At 37.7% G+C, this 19,986-nt stretch overlaps 1 protein-coding gene across 1 annotated transcript in view; it reads right to left on the reverse strand.

Moving 5' to 3' along the window:
- The window catches only part of zc3h15 (zinc finger CCCH-type containing 15), a 454,134-nt gene extending 439,983 nt beyond the window's left edge, over positions 1-14,151 (reverse strand). Inside the window, exon 1 of the mRNA XM_064329811.1 lies at positions 14,103-14,151. Within this exon, the coding sequence (XP_064185881.1) occupies positions 14,103-14,151 (49 nt within the window). The remainder of the gene's footprint in view (positions 1-14,102) is intronic.
- Positions 14,152-19,986: the final 5,835 nt, after the last annotated feature.

Here is a 19,986-nt window from a genome sequence, read left to right on the forward strand (position 1 = left end):
ACTTTTTGTAAAACGCATATCAATTCTTACTGCTTTGTTCAATCCACTCCAAGCTTTTTCCCCTGGTGTTGCATAAATCAATTGGAAAAATAAATCGGGTTTCGTCCAGTATCACACGTACATATAATCACTACTTTAAAAAAATACAAAATGGTTTTTGTATTTCTTTGTTGTTTTTCAGAATAAATATCTCCTGTATGTTTATGGAGTGAGTCTCCCATAGGATCAGGATATTTAGTCATTTCTGTACAAATGCCTCTTTATTTCAAGTTTTGAACCATATTTGTACTGTATATCATTTTGGAGATAATGGGGTTTATTTAAGACAGCAGAATTCCTACTAAAAACCCAGGATTTTAAGTGGGGTTTAAGGGGTTAAACAAAATGAAACCAGGGAAGATCATAACAAAGCCAGTGATCCCTTTCACAGCAGTAAAATGACTTGGTATGAACTGTTGCTCAAACAAAATAAATGTTAACACAGGATTTGGGCTGGTTTTTATTGAATTGGGCGGGTTTTAAATTGTGATTGGGCTGGAAACTGTCAATCTGATCTGGCAACACTGCTTGGTTATTACTTTGTCTCCGCAGATAACATGACCCACATATGAACTTTATTTTTAAGCTGCCTAACGATATACCATCCAGACAAAACAATAATGTGGCTTGTTGTTTATCAGTCCGGTCTGATATTTAGCATGGCCAGATTATATTAGATTAGCTTGAGAGGAGATAATTAATGCACTGGCACAAATTTATGAAGAAAATGTATTCAAAACAGTTATCTTCTTGACCACAAGTGAAGGACATTGTGACCATAAGTAATTTGAAATAAAGTATACAAGCCAAGGAACAATTATCTTTCTTTGCACAAATATTAGCATTTTATGTAAAAAAATACTAGACAAAGAAATAGATGTTCAAGCTGATTGTAAAATGTCCAACAGTACGATACATTAGACCGCTCAATTATGCTCGTATGAAGTAATACATATGGGAAAGAGTAATGACTATTACTTGTTTAACACAAATGTGAATTACAGTATTTCTTCATTTTTGTTTTATGTTTTTTTACATATTAGATTTATGTAATTTAAAACAATGCATTGATCCTCAAACTGTGTTTATAAATGCAGTCTATCCATAATTTGTGCCAGTACTGTAGCATTAATTACTTACAGTCACCTAATTAAAATGAAAAGACTGTTTAAGTTGTGTTTCTTGTAATTCTCATAACTGATGAGTGTAAGAAAAGGAATTAAATACAGCACCCCAGGGACCACAGTCAGCATAAGAACAGCCATAAACAATTAAAAACATTAAGGTGTACTTTAGTATCCCTGTTGAAAGTATACTTTAAATATGATTAAGTAAAGTATACTTTCAAAAAGGATATTAAAGTACAATTACAATTATTGAAAATAAAGTAACCTTTCAGTTAGTATACTATGAGTATAATTTACCAGGATTAAAATAAAGTGCACTTTACATAAGTATACTACAATGCACATTTAGGTAAGCAAATTTAAGTATCCTTACAGAAAGTAATGTCTAAGTATGCTATCCAGGGATGAAAATAAAGTATACTTTTATATTTGTAATTTAGTATACTGCACTTGTATGAAGTACAACTTAACAAAAATGTACTTTTTATGAATATACTAAAATACCACTAAGCATATGTTATTTAATGTGAAGTACAACTTAATGACATATATACAAAAACTGTAAGTACATTTGAAACATTTTTTATACTTAAATTGTAAGTATAAAAAATGCGAGAGAAGGGTGCGGTTTGTGCAGACAGTGCAGATTGTGATCATGGACAGGAGAGGGGGGCAGTTGATTGTTTAATTGAAAAAAAAAAAAAAACATCCCTTGGGCCCCTAAAAGCTTTCCCAGTCCTTTTCCTCATGTAGGGCCCAGCAGCCTGTCAGGATGCATCGGGGCAGTGATATAAGTTGTCAGGTGTGGGAGTGCTCATCCCAAACTTATAGAGTCTGTGAACGCACTAGTCAGTTGGCCATAGCAGAGATTAGGAATGCAAAACGGTACTCCATCTATTCTGGTGCCTTTCTGGGTCTTGACTTGTTTAAAGGTTCTACTCACATCATCCGAAAGCTGGAACACACATTGGGCGTAGTGAATTCAAAAACACTGGGGGATCAGAGTGCAGACATTGCATATGCAAAAAAGAAGATAAATTTTAAAAATTATTTTTGCACATAATGAGGAATAATCTCTGGAAAGTTGATGGTAAGGATGGCTTTAGTCAAAGGATACATACACTATGTGGCCAAAAGTATGTGGACACCTGACATCCATCCTGACATTTCATCCAAAATTCTAAATTAATCTCATCCAAAATGGTGGGCATTAACATAGAGTCGATCCACCCTTCACTGCTATAACAACCTCCAGTCTTCTGGGAAGGGTTATGCTAGATGTTGGAGCACTGCTGCAGGGATTTGCTTCCATTCACCCAGAAGAGCATTAGTAAGGTCAGGCACCCGGTTGGGCAATTAGGCTTGACTCACAGTTGGCCTTCCAATTAATCCAAAAGGTGTTGGATGGGGTTTAGGTCAGGGCTCTTTGCAGGCCAGTCAAGTTGTTCCACACAATCTCAACAAAACCATTTCTATATGGACCTTGCTGTATGCCAGGGGGCATTGTCACGCTGAAACAAACTGTTGTTGCCACAAAGTTGGAAGCACAAAATTTTCTAGAATGTCATTGCAATAAGATTTGCCTTCACTGGATCTAAGGGGCCTAGCCCAAATTATGAAAAACAGCCCCAGCCCAAGGGATGTCCAGATAATTTTGGTCATGTAGTGTACAGTATATAGGCATGGCTTTTAAATGAAAGACTGAGGCTTCCGAAATGTGTGCCAGTTGATAATAGATTCACGCACAGTTCAGAATGTAATTGCCAAATATATTCAATTCTCAACCACTGAAATATATTCAGGTAGGGAAATATGGAGAATGACAATAAGAGGAATTGATCAGGAGTGTTTGTCCTTATTGATATTTCAGATGGCTAAAACACAAGAATGCAACCAGAGCTGACTAATACAGATTTTCCCATTCATGCTTAGCAAGTTATGCATAGCCAATTCGTGTTAATTCATAACTCATTTGATCTAAACCTAAAAAGAGTTATCAAATGCAGCATTCAATATGGTGGTGCCACAATTAATATTGATGATGGGTCTGATAATACGTGGTGCTGCTCTGTTCCCATAGCAATGCCATTTTCAATCTTGGAAAACTAAGAAATGGCAGCTCTGCGTCATCACAGAGAGGGGTTGAGTTTGGCATGTTAAATTGTGAGCACTGGCCGAATAAATTAATGTCCATCAAACAACACTTTGTGGAATTTTGATATGAATTGCTATGTTGCTGATGTAGATTATTATTTATGTGTTCATCTGGCTGATACCATTATCTAGAGCAGCTTATTGTATTGAGTATTAGGGAACACAATTTCAGAATTTAAATGGGAAACAAACAAGTGCAACAGCATAATAAAACTAGGCCTATAACTTTTCAAAGGCAACTTAGCTGGGCAGAAATACACAAGTTCTCAAAATACAAAATACATAAATTAAATAGGCCAGCAAATTAAATATTCATGCAGGTTTTGCTACTGTATTTATTTGAATACATATTCACCCTTTAAAAGTGGTGCTTTACAAGGATAGACAATCTACAGTTTAATGAAGGGCTTTTCTAACTGTTTTGTTAATGTGATTTTATTTATCATGTTCAGCTACTTTAAATGGGTGGAATTAATCATTATCAAATTAACATTAACAAATGAGAGCCACAGGAACACAAATTCACTGCGTTGTTTAAGCATGGATTCTTTTGCATCTTTGAAATTAATTATTGTTATGATACAGATGAAACATTAGATGTGAACAAGATTTGGAAAAAAAAAGTAATTACACAGCCAAGCCACATGTCAATATGTCCATAGCTCAATACTGTACCGTATACTGAAAACTAGCACAAAAACATTGGGCAAGGGAAAACAAATTCCTAATGCTGCTTTCTCTAGCACAGCTGTTCGCCTATGAACCTTTGGAGAAAATCACACAGAATTGGCAAGGACAGACTGGCATTATGTTGGGTGAGAGCTTTTGTGGAATAAAGTCATTTGACCTCATTTAAAGGTAGTTTATAGATCATATTTCTGCAACTAGTGGTGTTGGTTTGCAACATTAGGTTTATACTTTCAATGAATGTTGCTGTGCGGTTGCTGGCCATGTTGCTTTGTGTTAAAATACTGAACTGAACAAACAGGTAGCTAATGTTGTTCTGTATTTATGGGAAGTGTTTAGCCATTTAGCTGGTTAGATGGACTGCTGGCTAGTTTCTATTGACAAACTTACATGTAGTGTAGATAGCATGATTAATCAATACATATAGCTAACTTGCCTCATCTGAATGCATACCCCTCTTGTTACATTCCCAGCTTGAAGGTAAATTTTCTGTTGTTAGCTAGTGCTAGCTAATGGCGTTCATGGCATATTTCCAAAACGTATCATGTCAAATAGTTTATTCTGAATTCTACATATGAAGTTACCACATAGCTAAGAAGGTTATTCTGAAGGCATTCATATGTCATTGTCATGTGATTACTTCGTGGTTTTCACCAGCCACAGTCCTGGCTTAGTTGAAATTTTTTAATTCAGAATTTCTAAAAGATAAATTGCCCATAGTCGTGTCTTGCTGTCAGTGTATAGCTCCTTGTTTACCGAATAGAGGAAGTGGACAATTATTTCAATTACTGAATAATTACTGTTTACATTTTGATGTGTGGAAAATTCTTTTTTTTTGAGGCATCTTTGAGACAAAGATGTGTACAGACAAGAGATGCTAGCAACAAGCAAGTGAGGGGAACAAGAAACCTGATATTTTGAATAAAAATTAGTTGTTAATTTTGTATTCAATGTTTTTACTGGCAAAGAAAATGTGTCTTCACATGTGTAATGATAATAAAATGGTAATAAATTGCTTATTGTGTCTCTTTGTTTTCTTTTTGTTTACTTTTTCAAATCTGCAAAGAAATACAGGCAGTTTGTGCCATTTTTCTTCTCAAAACCCCCTTAAGGCAGCAGGTTTTGGTACCTGGTCAGGTGCGAATGTCTCACTCGCTCCTCGCTGGCATGTGTTTCAGCTGCTGAATGACTGGCTCTTTCATACAAATTTCTCAAATATAATCACACAAAATTCATAAATTACAATCATGTGATGAAGCTGATAAAGACTTCAGGGTGGGAGTGAATAATTCTGGCCATTGTAGTTAGACCTATATAAAAAGGCCTCTAAAATATTTTCGGTTTTTCACTGAATTTGAGACTCAGGGTTTGATAAAAAATAAACATTGCTAAAGTGTAATATGGTGGAGCCTGCATTATTATCCCGATACTTAAAAAGTGCCGGTGTGGTATTTTGAAACGCTCTGTGCACTGTTTGTGCCATATATGAGCGCCTATTTGCTACCCGTCGCTGATACCAATTATCCAAGCCTAATGGTCACACCAGCAAACAAACCCCCTTGTAGCGATTGGGAAGTTGGATTCATCAAAATGATCCAACGTTTGCGGAGTGAAGTCATTTCCTACGTCACCATGATAACCCGACTGTACTTTTACCAAAATGTATTCACATCTAACCCCCTCCATTAATAATATCCTTCATGGACTGCTCGTGGTAAACTAGCTTCTCCATCAATACAGCCATCAGCTCTTATGCAACTTAATACTTTTTGCATCTTGCTATTCACTAGTCAAACCCCTTTATTGAACGGTACTGCTTTTAAGTGTGTCATGAAAGTCACAGTCTTAGTCTCCGCCCCACATGCTTCACACCAGACCAATTGCAATATTAGTGTGTCCATTACCATTGTGCAAGAAACCACAGCAGCCTACTGCTAAGGAGGAGACATTTATGCACCATAGACTTAACATTTGTATGGCAAGTGTCAAAGATGATTTGCAATAATTTATCTTGTTGCGCTTATCTTCCATGCTGAACTCAAGCCAATGGCAGTTTGGAGTGGTTTGCGGACTAATTCAATGGGTACGATGATAGTAAGGCAGTTGCATATTAAAAGTGATCCCGGGGTGAAAAATGCTTTGTTCAGTTACCACCTTTATGTCCCAGACTTTTAGTTCTTCATAACATGCTATCCTAGCCATATCTAGGGTGTCATGATGTTTCAAGAATACTGATATGAATCTGATAGACACTCTATTTCTGGTGCCTAACAACGAATTGCATGGTGGATTTAGGGCTATTGGGTATATAGTAGGGATGAGACAAATTTTTTGATTCATCGATTGTCAGTCGTGAGAGTGCATGTCGAATGATGAAATAATCAAAAATCATTTTTTTCCTTTGTAAATTCTCTAATTGTTCAAAATAAAAGATTCTATTAAAAAATAAACTATTCTAAAGGGTAATAGAGGGGGCGGGCATTACTTATCGTCAGTTGAAAAGAGTGCCGGGTGTGGAATGATTTTGAAAAGCTCCGTGAAAACACTGTTTAGTGCAAAATATGTGCAGCCAAATTTGCATACCACACGTCGACATGATGAACCAAATATCCAAGGCCAAGGGATCACAGCAAACAAACACTTTGTAGTGATGGGAAGTTTGATTCATCAAAATGAGTCATTTTTACATACGTCACCATTAATAAAACACTCACTTGCCAAATATAGTATTCACATTCTAATCCTCCCTCTCCAGCTAACTCAAATTATACACTTATGGCTCCTGGGAAAACGTAGCTTCTCATGACAATACAGCATAACAGATCTGAGAAACTATATATTTTTTCTCCTGCCTAGATACTACTAGGTCAAGACACCTCTTTATTAGAACGTACGCCTTTTAATCAACAAAGTTACTAGCTCTAGTCAGTGCAACAATGTCTTTCCCACACACAGCCAACTCTCGCATAGTGTGACTTCACCCTTAGTTCAATGACTATCTAAACAGAAGCTACTGCTAAGCACAGTTTATGACTATAACACTTGAACATTTTTAGCAACTGTAATGAGATTGATTCTGCAATATCAGTCTTAATCTTGCTGCACCGCCTAGGACGTTGGGAAAGTGGGCGGCACTAACTGGCTGCTACAGTATGATACTTGAATGAAAGGTGATCGGTGGTGATGACTGATGAGGTACCAGCTGTGTATAGTCCGCTGAGACAGCTGGTCTTCATAAATGCCCATTAGCAAATTACTCAGTATGTTGAATTATGTAGACTATGTAGCCTACATTTCTTGGTGTAACCAACTGAAGTCCCAGAGGGTTTTTGTATTTTAATTTTGTTTATTTTCCTATTTATATATTTATTAAAATTATTCTCTATGTAATGGCTTCCTTGTTCGATACCTTTTTCATTTGTTTTAATAAACCATTTCAAGCTAGCACAGACTGGTCATTTTTTCTTCGACACACTACAACATTGAAATACTCAGTCCAATACTGTTTCAAATAGTTTTTAGTACTCATGCTCCTGTCTTCCACAGACTTGCAGCAGTTAGCAAAGCTAGCTTCCCGTTCCTTATATAACTAGCCTGTCTCGATTAATACACATCTTCCATGAGAATAATCCTACTTACACATAACATACTCCACTACTTTTTGAGTTTTTGTACCAATTTAATCTTTCAGTTCATTTGAGTCAATCAGTTCATTTTGGTGATTTGAGTCATTCAGTACATTTCGATCATTTGAGTCATTCTGTAAACTCAGGACATTTCGTTCATTTGAGTCATTTAATACATTTAGTACATTTCATTCATTGAGACATTTGAGTTTTTCAGTGCATTCAGTTCATTTCGTTCATGTGAGTCTTTCAAACTTTGAACAAATTGAAGGAAACAAATGAAAGGAAGGTCTGATGAGCTTCCCCTCCAGCACAGTCGTATACAACCAATTTCTTATTATTTATTTAATGACATAAATAGTATTTGCAATAGGGCTGTGCCCGACTCAGAATTTTCTTGGTCGAATCGGATCCGGCAGTTCAATATGACGATTCAACGATTCATTTTATATATAAAGGTCTATAAGACTTTCTGGCAAAATAGTACATTGGCATGCGTTTCAGTGCTGATTTAGACCATGTTAACATAGTCAAGTGCAACAGAGTCATATGAACATTTTTTTGAGCATTTAAAATCCATAAATCCATTAAGATACCTGCATATGACGCCAGATGGCTGATTTGAATTGCCGAAAATGCATTAGCCTGCGTGCGGATTTGTCAGAATAATGAGACAGTACACAGGTATGTAAAACCTAGGTTAAATAAGCTATATATGTACAGTAAGTTAAGTAAAATTGAATCTGAATAGGAAAAGGAGGAAAATGACAAAGAATCTGTTCAATGATATTAAGAAAATATACAGGAAATGTATAGTCAATAATGAAGGAAAGAAATAGGAGACAGATATGTAAATAGATGCACCTTAACGCAAAAAAATAAGTGGACAACTTAACCTGAAAAGATAAACATTATTCCCTTTATTAGTATTAATTTCCAGGTTATTACGTTTTTACATGTGAACGCGAGACTAGCTCAGCCAATCAGGTGTCAGTTCTGTTTTGTGCTGCGTGGTGCACTTCCTTTTGAGCCTTGGCAGGAGATGAGAGCAGACGCTGAGTTGAGAGCCACTATCCTTGAACGAAAAAGGCTAAAAGTTGATTTATGTTAATTAAAATAGAACGGTTAACTCTTCTAAATAAACAACCTGACGTGAGTACAGCCAGAGGGACTCGTCGTTGCTGGTTGCCAAGAAGTACCCGCATTGGTCAGGTTTTTTTTTTGACACACCTGGAGTGCGAGCCTTAATTCCCATTGGACGATTGATGGCGAGCCACCACCCAACAGACCGAAGCTAGATACTCAATTGCATGCAGAAGATCAAGAACCAGGATCTCAAGGACTTTGTCGCTCTACACACACGCAACCCACTCACTCTACAGTGCGGTAGGCCAGACACTTTCCACTTCCACAGTGGTGCAGACCCCGAACTATCATCTGTTACTAGGGACAAGTGTCAACTTCAAAGACTGAGTTACACCTGTAAATAAGTGACTGTGTGGGGAAATTGGGATCTGGATTGTATTGAAAATAGAGATTTTGGCCAATTAGAATTTTGTTTTGTTTTTTCAATTACCCGGGTAATGTAATGTAATATAATAGAATTGTATTAAAGTGTATATTATTTTTTTAATTTCATTTACAACTTTCATATTAAAAGGAAGTGTTGATCTTCCAAAAGGAGATATTGTGTTCCGTGTGCTAGTCTGGTGTATTGTTTGGTCCTCCCGGGCTCCATAGTCGATTCTAGAATCTTCTGATTTGCTAGCCCATAGTGAGTGTCACACCTTCTAGTATAATCCCCTACAACCTTTCATTGTATTTGATAGCTCTTTTAAGAAAAAGGGTTACAGGTATTTCTGGTTAAACCTACCTCTTATAACTTCTTTATTTTGCTTTAAACATTAAAAATGAACAAACAAATGAAACAGTTTAAATAAATTCACGGCATCGTCCGCTTTGAAATAAACGACATATCTTCTTCAACAGGATAGGGGCCTAGGCTACTTCTTTATTTCTCTTTAAATTTAAGAAGCCTCATATAGGCCTATACATCTAAACAAATATGTAAAAGCATAAATTTACAAATGTAGCAATTTAAGATTTTAATTAATTTAGTTGAAAATTATTTATTTGTAAACAACAGTTTAAATAAACGGTATTGTCAGCCTTGAAATAACTGACGTCTTGTCTTCAACGAGACCATTTTTATTTCTCTTAAATGCAAAAAAGTAATATATAAATCAAAATAAACATGTAAAATAATAAATTAACAAATTAAGCAATTTAAGATTAGACTTCTTTTAGATGAAAATAAATACAAACGGTTTAAATAAATGCACAGCATTGTCTGCTTTGAAATAATAACTGACCTCCTGTCTTCAAAAGAATATTCTATTTCTGTAGGCTATCACGTGCAGGTTGCACTAAATTTATAATTCCCTTTATTTTATTTATAATTCAATATTGTAATATAACCACTCTCCATTTTTATAAGATTCTATAATGATGTATTCTGGTATTGTAATGCACATTGACTGTCTAAAAATTTTTTAAAAAACCGACTGCTCGCCTCAAAGATTCTCAGTCGACTGAGGGGTCTCTGACAGATGATTCGAATCGTCGACTTTCAGGGGGCAGCCCTAATTTGCACTGTTCGCAATGCAAATACTATTCATGTAAAAAATATATTTTTTAAATCCCGTAGGCATATGCCAGTTGTTTACATTTTGATAATTTATTGTCTTTAGTGACGAGTTGTGCATGCTAATTTCTCAAACTGGTTCAGCGAAAAACTGCTCATAAATAAGTCACCTACTGCCCTTTGTAGGCAATTTTCTACATAGCATGCACCATTGTTAGGCTTTTCACAAATGTTTGTGCGCCATTTAGCCAACATTTAAAAATAAAAGGTGCGCTAGTTAGGTGATACAAGTTGCTAAATTGTTTGTAACCAACAAAGGATTGATTACGACAATATAATCAAGCAGATATTTTATTAAAAGAACACAATATTTACCAGTGGGAAAATTTGTAATGAATTTGTGGCTTTATTAGTACAGAATCCGTTGGAAAATGCATACTGAAAACATACTTTCATTCGTGTTTTATTTTGGCTACATTATATCATGCAGTCAAACAGCTGGGCTAAGATGTTAGCCAATTGCTTTAAATTTTATGCAAGCAAGTGTTTGTCACTGCAATATGAGGATGTTTGGGTGAGGGAGAGTGGAATAGATCCAGCAAAAGCATAGCTAGCTCATTGCGGATCCGGTCCGTTCATGTATTTGTTCTTCAGTATTGCTGCTCCATTCAGTTTAGGGACATTGCTATTTTGATCACACAGACAGGAGGGGCTCGGAGAGCATGGCCTGCTCAAGCAGATCAATGCTGTCATTGAATAATTACTAGTACACAGTCCAATGGTGAAAATAAGCCGCGTTTCCACCGCAGGAACTATACCCCGGAACTAGGAACCTTTTGAGGAACTCAGTGCGTTTCCACCGCAGGAACTAGGGTCTAAATTTAGTTCTGGGGGCTTTGTTTTACCCCCCAAAATGTTCCTGCTCGGGGGGTAGTACTTTCCGAAAGTACAGGAACCTTTTGGGTGGAGCTTGCAGCGCTGAACATTTCTGATTGGTCGAGTACACGTAGCATTTGTGTTGTATTTATTTTCCGCCATTACCTGCCATGTTTGAAAATATGCAGCGGCAAACCAATTTATTTTCATAATAACTTCAAATCAAACTTGTATGTTATGCGGCGCAGTAGCCTACTTTTGGTTATAGCCTGTCAACGTCTTGGAATTATAACGTGTGCTCTTCTGTTCTTTTCTTGCTTTAGTATTCGTTTTATAAAATGCTAAGCATTCGTGCTGGGACAGCATATTACGTAGGCTACCAAAACATTCAAACGGATTAATTGGGTTGCTGAATATTTTCTTCCGGATTTTCTTTGTTAGCCCGTTGTAATTGACTCAAAACGTTTGATACAGTTATGTGAGGTATGCGGTAGTTCTGCATAATTAACATTGGTGATACAGTACAAGCAAACTGGAAATCACCTTCCGCACTTTTTATCCGGGTAAAATAACAGGTTAATTCTAGTAATCTTCCCTTTAGCTTTTTCAGACTGCCGTAATTTTACTCAATTTTACTGCCATTTTTCAATTCCATGAAAAGACCAGGAAGACTATGGACTCATTTATGGTGCATGGTTCGCATCTGGAGGGCACACTTCGCTGCTCGGCTAGCAGTAACTTCGAAGGAAAGCAAACGGTGGCTGTACCACTACTAATTTACATTTTCACGCAAGTCCGAGTTTTCGTTCTATTCTTGTCATTTTGCGATTAGCCTATATGGAATTGACGAAGAGAAAGTAATCAAACAGCAAATTGTTTACAACGTGTGCATGTTTTCTGCTGTTAATGAATGTGTTTGAGAGGATATATGAAAATCAATAAATACAAAAGTAACCATATATAGTCATTGTTGGTAACCCGTTGTATATATGTGGAATAAACCCCTCCGGGCTGTCCCGGTTATTAGAAAAGAATGTAGGCTACTTCGGTGGTAGTATGGGGTTACAGAAGAAATCATATGACAGATGGACCGACGACAACGTCAGTGGGCTAATTTGCCTAATCTTCGCGGTACTTTAGACCCCGGTGGAAACGCAGACAACCATTGGCTGAAGGAACCTTTTAGTTCCTGGTAAAGTAGTTCCTGGGACTGAAAGTTCCGGGTAATTTTGGTGGAAACGCGGCTATAGTTAAATAGGAGTAGCTGCAGCTTCAGTGAATGGCAAATTTGCAACTTAATGAGACCTGAGCCAAATGAATGAACTTTATCATGTAGGCAAATCAGTACAATTTGTTTACCAAAAACTTTGTTCAAAAAGAATTAATTGTTTACAAACAACACACCACTACTTCGTAGTGAGTCCTCCTCAGTGTGACAGCTGTCCAGCTGGAACCACAACAGATTGAATTGCTCAAATGGTAATGAAAGACACGCTCTCCGTAAGCATGGCAAATGCCGAAGGGTTTTGGGGCATTTGTTGAGTCTGAATATAGCCTACTGCTGTGTGATGTACTGTTGCATGAATAACCATCACAGCTCGACTTGAATGTAAATGGTAAATGGACTGCATTTATATAGCGCTTTTATCCAAAGCGCTTTACAATTGATGCCTCTCATTCGCCAGAGCAGTTAGGGGTTAGGGGTTAGGTGTCTTGCTCAAGGACACTTCGACATGCCCAGGGCGGGGTTTGAACCGGCAACCCTCCGACTGCCAGACAATCGGTCTTACCTCCTGAGCCATGTCGCCCCATTAGGAAACAGCTACCTCTCTTCATACCATGCCAATTCCAACAATGCTGTGATAACCATCGATGTGTGGACAGCATTAGCTATACTGAGCACTGTGACTATAACTTGCAACTTCATTGAAAACTGGGTCATGTGTTAACCCGTGCAGTGAGTGAAGCAGCATACAATCATTGTATTGGCATTTTTATTAGGAGTATACTACATGAAACAATAAAAAAATGATTAGTCGTTTTCAGACAGCAACTAGTCAACGGTCAGAAATGTGTGTCTTTCTTATCCCTAATATACTGTATAGTGTTTACTCTCAGCCAAAGAATTTACCTTTTTTTCAGCCAGGCATAAAATATACTCCAGAATTGATTACTGTATGTTTTTACCTCTCAATCATTCCTTCCAAAAGTGCAGAATGCCAGATACAATTGGACCAGTAAAAATGTGATTGTTTTCTCCACTCTCTTCAATTGCCTGATCTGGCTCCTGTAAGTTCACCTGTGCTAGATGCAGGGCCGTTGCTAGGAATTCTGGGCCCCCTGAAAGAATATTGGTGTGAGCCCCCGCCCCCCGACTTTTCATCACCAAAGTTCAATTTTACATAACTTTTTTTCTTAGACTATGTATTATCATTTTTTCTTTATTTTTTCTGTTCCTCTATGTTCTTGACAGTGCCTGACACAATACACCCAATTAGTTTCTTTTTTTCAATTAACCACTCAACAAAGAATCACTGGGTATTATTATGTAAAATAAAGGTTTAATTGTTCAATTTCACATTGCTTTTGTACATATTTATGGTTATGTTTTATGGATCAACTGATGAAGAACTAACCTACCTAGTCTTGGCATTAACATCAAAAAAATCTAAATTGGCTTATCAATGCCATAGTGCTAGGCAAACAGCTTCACTTTATTGTATGAGGAGGGCAAGCTGTAAGATTAGTCCCTGCTTAACGTTAACAAGACTCATGTCAACAGGCTCACGTAGCAGTTTAGTTTTAGTAAACACTCATGTAAGAATGGAAAAATGTGTCCTGCTGCCACTGGATTTCTTTTGACAGCGTATCGTTTGGCGAATTATAACCTTTCTGATCTTTTCTGTGGATGATATTTAGTGGATAATTTAGTAATGTCTGCCTTGCAGGCGATTATTTTACACTGCTGACCGCACGTAACGTTAAACGTTAGTGTCATTCGGTTAATGTAGTAACGTTAGCAGCTGGCTAAGCCCCAGGCAGCCACAGGGTGCCTGTACAGCTAGCTTAATACTTTAACCTTTCTTTGAAAAAAATCTGTTATATTCTGGACTCCTGATCTGCTCCTGGCCTCTCTTTCCTTCTTCTCCACTCTTTTTTGGCGTCCTGATTTATGTTTCTGTTTCGGCATTGAGCTTCTCTATTAATAACCTGCTGGCTGCTGCTGCAGTTCGGTATGCGCAAATTCTCAAAAGTGGAGCGAACCATGGACCAAACCATTTTTTTTAAAGAAGGGGGTTATTGCTCGGAAAATAGAAACTTCTTTCATCAATATTGCATGATTTTGTGGCTTTGTTTTACTCTGATGCATTAGTATGAGTATTAGTTAGGCCTATGCATAATAATTTAGTCATAGAAAGGGGGGCCTACATAATAGGCTACTGGGGTTTTTGTGCCATGTGACTAGCATTCAAAACGGTAGGGAAATTGTTTTACATTTCTTTTTACATGAAGATGGCTGAAGGCAGCAAGAAAGTCAGTGCCCTTGAGGTAAGTGTATATATTTCTACAGGTTTATTGTATCTTCAGGGGATTATTTTTGTAAATGTTTTTTAAAGATAATATTTTATGTTTGTGTTGAAAAATACTGAATTGCATTTAAAGAAAATCTTTCATTAAATATCTCTGAGGATACATTGCCCGAATAGGGGTAAAAAAAAAAAAAACAAGGATTTTCTCTAATGCTGAGGCTGATGTTTTGATGCCTGTAAAGTACAGAAAATCAATAGAACTTAGTTTAAACATTAATTCTTTGTTTTAATCATAAATGTAAATTTTAATTGAAGTATACATTTTATGTTATTAATATTAAATTAGTTACGAATAATTCAATTGTAACTTATCAAAGTTTTAATTTGATAGAAATTCCAGGGAATTTCTATCAGAGCTTTCTATGGAAAAAGGAAGAGCCATTTTTGCCACCTGAATGATCAGAATCAGATGAGGAAACAAGTGAGGAGGACGAAGAGGTTGCAATTCATGAAGAGGGTCAGGATGGTGGCATGAGCAGCAGCAGCAACATGCAGAAAAGTAGTGGCTCAGAGATGAGACAGAGGCAGAAGCACACCAGAGCAAAAGAACAAACAAAAGAGCAAAAATACATAGGTAGTCAGTATGATAAAATTGCAAAATATTTAACTCATAAGTTGTTTGTGGTGGTTTGGCTGCACATACTGAATTGCACTGTATGTAGTATAGTGATGTGTGTGGGACTATAGAAGAAGAGGAAGCAGCCAGCAGTGTATATTGTGTATGTTTGTCAAACAATAACATAGGTGTCAGTGTAATATTGCATTTAATCATACAGTAAAGTGAATAAATGGGGGATGGGATAGAATAGAGTAGAATACAATACAAATACAGTGACTAAATTTTTCCTTAGGAAAGTGGGAAAACAAGATACTTTTTCTACATTATTGATATTTCTTTTTATTATATGTATTTATTTTAGTTGGAGAAAAATGGACTTTGACCACCAGTCCACTGCTACACCAAACAATTTCACTGAACCAGATGAGCTCTCCACTCTGCTGCAATACTTCTCTCTATTCTTTGATGATGAGTTCTTTGAGATTGTTGCTTACCAGACCAATTTGTATGCCTGTCAGCTCACTGGATACAGCATCAATACCACCAGTACCGAAATAAATTGGAATGAAGCTGAAGATGGGAATAGTAAAAATGCCGGCGGTGGAGGATTACTGGGCAGCAAACACAAGATATGATAAGGTTGCAGATATCATGCCAGTTAAACGCTTCAAGTGTTTATCCAGGATGCTTCACTTCCAAGACAACATGTCCTCTGACGCCAGTGAAGACCGCCTGGTGAAAATAAGGCCTGTACTCGACCTCATGAGAAGCAAGTGCATGGAAGCTGAAAGTGAGAACCAGTTCTCAATTGACAAAATGATGGTGCCATACAAAGGAAAAAAGGCTGGATGTCTGTGGCAGTATTTACCCAGCAAACCCAAAAAATGGGGATTCAAGGTCTCCGAGCTGGGGTGTCTGGCTTTGTGTATGACTTCATGGTGTACACAGGGAAGTCTACATTTGATGGTGCTCCTGCTCCATGCAACGGGTTAGGTGCCAATGTTGTTCTGCAGTTGTGCAAAACAATCAGTAACCCCAGAGACTGTGTTGTCTACTTTGACAACTTTTTCACCTCTCTGCCTCCGCTAACTCATCTAAGTGAGGCTATGGGCCTCATAATTTTGGGTACCATTCGGAAGAACCGATTGATGGGTTGTAGTCTGGAATAGGATCGCAACCTACTCAGAAGAGGCAGTTATGACTTTTGCGTTGACAATGATGCACAACTTGCTGTTGTGAAATGGGCAGACAACAAAGTAGTCACCCTGGTAAGCTCCTGTGCTGCGATCAATCCTGTCGGTGAAGTTAAGCGCTTCTCAAAAGAGGAAAAGAGGAAGATAAGTGTTCCATGCCCAAAGATTGTGACTGAGTATAATACCCATATGGGAGGGGTGGATTTAGCGGACATGATAATTGTCCTGTATCGCACTCCTGCTAAGTCCCACCGGTGGTACATGGCCATCTTTTGGCAGTTGATTGACATCGCTGTCAACAATGCTTGGCTGCTCCATCGCCATGATGCAGCTGCACTGGAACAAAACCAGCAAAGCCTGAAGGTCTTTAGGTTGACTGTTTCCATGGCACTGATGTATCCTGAAAAGGAAAAAAGAGGCCGACCATCAAAGGGGAATGAAGGCAACACACCACCGAGAAACGTCATCCAAAAACCAAAGGTCCCACGGCCCGTGGATGACATACGGTATGACAGGATTAACCACTTCCCTGTTCTGTCAGCAGGGTTCGTATGGTCATGAAAAACCTGGAAAAGTAATTGAAATTTAAAATGCAATTTCCAGGCCCTGGAAAAGTTATGGACAACAATATTTTTTGAAAAGTTTTGGAAAAGTAATGGAAATATAGACCTAGCTAAAGTTGCATCAAATATAATTACTAATTAATCCAATCATAAAAATAGTATGTATAGTAATAAAACGTAAATTGGCACGTAACCTTCGCGGTATTTTGGTGGTGTGAGAAGTTAATTCGGTCCGGCTCAGTCTGATGTAGCAGTTAGTAAACGTAGGCCCTACTGTGCCGACAATATGCCAGGGAAGTGCAGCTTCAATATCAGGGCTTGAAATTAACTTTTTTACTTGGTAGCACTGGTGCTCCCAACTTCAAAAACTTAGGAACACCCACCGAAATGTAAGGAGCACCAACAATATATGCAATAGATTTTTTATTGATAAAAAACGACAATATAACAGTACGGTTTACAAGTAACAGTTAAACTGTCACGCATAAAATGTGTCGACTCTTCAAGGAATTGCGTGTTATGCATTCAAACGACAAAGCGCTTCTCGTCACATTAATACTGCTAATTAAATCAACCGCCAGTAAACTGCATCGGATAAATTAGCTGTTCCAACCGGGTCGCTACAAAAAACGTCCGCTTCAAGTTTTCAGCTTTCGATAACGCTAATAAATTGAACATAAACTTTTGTCTTCAGGTAACATTAGTAAACGCGTTAGCTCTCTGTGTCGCGTGACAGTGGAGTGCAGCGAAAGGGAGTGATTGGAGGCTAATATTAACCAATTTAAAATCAGCATTAAAGGTAAGAATGTCAAGCTCGCGATTGGTTAGAAGGGTCACCGTCAGCTCACAAGGGACATGCTGAGTGTACTAACTAGCGAATGTACAGAGAAAGAGACGTTCGACTGGGGGAAAAAAAAGGTCGCACCAGAACAATTATTTGCACTCGCACAAATGCTCCCAATTATATTTTGAGGTCACACAGAGTAAATTTCGGGAGCATATGCGACCAAATTGGTCGCAATTTCGAGCCCTGTTTGAGACATTGACAAAAATGTTAAACTATGCGAATTAAAATATGAGAGAATGTATCTAAGTGTGTCTGTCTGGTGTGTATTTGTTTTAGAGAGGCACCATATGTTTCAGATGCAGACCTAATTTTACTTAGTGTTATTTATTTATTTATTGACCTTTCAGCATTATTACAGGTTCATAAAGACAGTTGTCATTAAAAACACGGAATTATTTTGCTGTTACAATAAAACATCAATACTAAGTAGACAAAAAATGGTAAATATTGCAATTATCTAAGTTGAGATCTAATCTCGTATCCAAAATGTAAATTTAAAATCCGCTGTCATTTAGGAGTCTGCACATATAGGGGATTGGTGATCTCCTGTATCTCTCAGTTCGACATCTTGGGATGGCCAGTTTGTTTGAGTTCCTTGTCTGACGACCTGTGAGCTCCTCCCTGAGGGGGGGTAGCCAGTCACTGAAGTTGGACTTTAGCAGATTTCTGGCAAAGCCAAGACACAGTTGAGTGCGTCTCTCTGATAGAGTGCACAATCTGAGAGTGCAGAGAGCCTCTGGGTACCCTGAGTACCTCTGGCCAAGTATGATTTTACAAGCCCGTTTCTGCGTGCTTTCCAGCCTTTTAGCCTGGTCTGTAGTCAGGGAACTGTGCCAGACGGGGACTGCATACTCCAGCACCGGGCGTACGTAGCCTGTGTAGATGGAAACCAGTTCTGGGTCTCGGACACCAAATTTCTTCAGGCGACGCAGAGCAAAAAGCTTCCTGTTCGCTGAGGTCAGCATGTGGTCCACCTGACTGTCCCAACGCAAATTACTCTGGATGGTGACCTGGTCAATGGAGAGAGTCGGCAGGGCGGGTGGATGCCTCATGTGGGTGACGTAAAACTTTACATTTCTTTGGGCTGAGTTTCATTTTGTGCTCCTCTACCCAGATATCAAGACGATTCAGGGTCTGTTGGAGGGTACAGGGTAGTTGGAGCTGTTACAATAAATAATTCTAAATCGTCCCGCTGAGATAAAGTCATTTGTTTTGGTCATGGAAATTCAGTTAAAGGTTGTGGAGAAGTCATGGAAAAGTCATTGAAAATCATTGGTGAAAAAGTGTATGAACCCTGTGTCAGAGAAAGGTCGCTGTAGGATGTGTTTGAAAGGGCAGACCTCCGTCATGTGTGACAAGTGCAAAGTCAGGCTTTGCATTGTCACTGGACAGAATGCTCGCAACTGCTTCCTTACCTTCCACTGCTGTTAATATTTTGGCATAGTTTCACTTTTGTGTTTCCGCTGTTAAACCAGATAAGCTGTTGTATTTTTTTAATTAATGTTTTTTTTTTTTTAAAAAATGACTTAGAAGAGACTGGTGTTTACAAATCAAAATAAGCATGACCAAACATAGTTTTACTTGATTGTTTCAACTTTTATGACTGGATGAATTATTTTGTTTTTAACTGTCTATGACAATTTTAGTTTTTAAATGGCTGTTTACCAAAAATGATATCAGACAAATGTTTACAGATGCAATTGTAAATGTTTTATAATGTTTTAAAAGTTGTTGCAATTTTATGAATGTATTCCCTAAATGGGCAATGTATCCCGGGAGATACAAACTGTAAAAATAAAAGTCATATTTTGGAACAAATCATGAAATTGTGTTATTTTTACCCAAAAATGTTAGGAAATAGTAAAAGTGTTTTTACGTATTTGCCCATTAAAGGGTTAAGCTCCAACATGGAATAAAATTCCAAGCCTTCAGCTGTACCTGTGTACACTTTCGTCACCTTGGCTTTGAGATTGGCCTTCCCTGTACTCCATCTCAACTAATAACTTTAATGATATTTTTAAACAGGTGTTCAATGAGTTATGCAGATGGGCTCGCCTCACTACTTCACTCCAAGCTGGTGT

This window comes from Anguilla rostrata, chromosome 3 (genome assembly GCF_018555375.3).
Source record: "Anguilla rostrata isolate EN2019 chromosome 3, ASM1855537v3, whole genome shotgun sequence".
Taxonomy (NCBI): domain Eukaryota; kingdom Metazoa; phylum Chordata; class Actinopteri; order Anguilliformes; family Anguillidae; genus Anguilla; species Anguilla rostrata.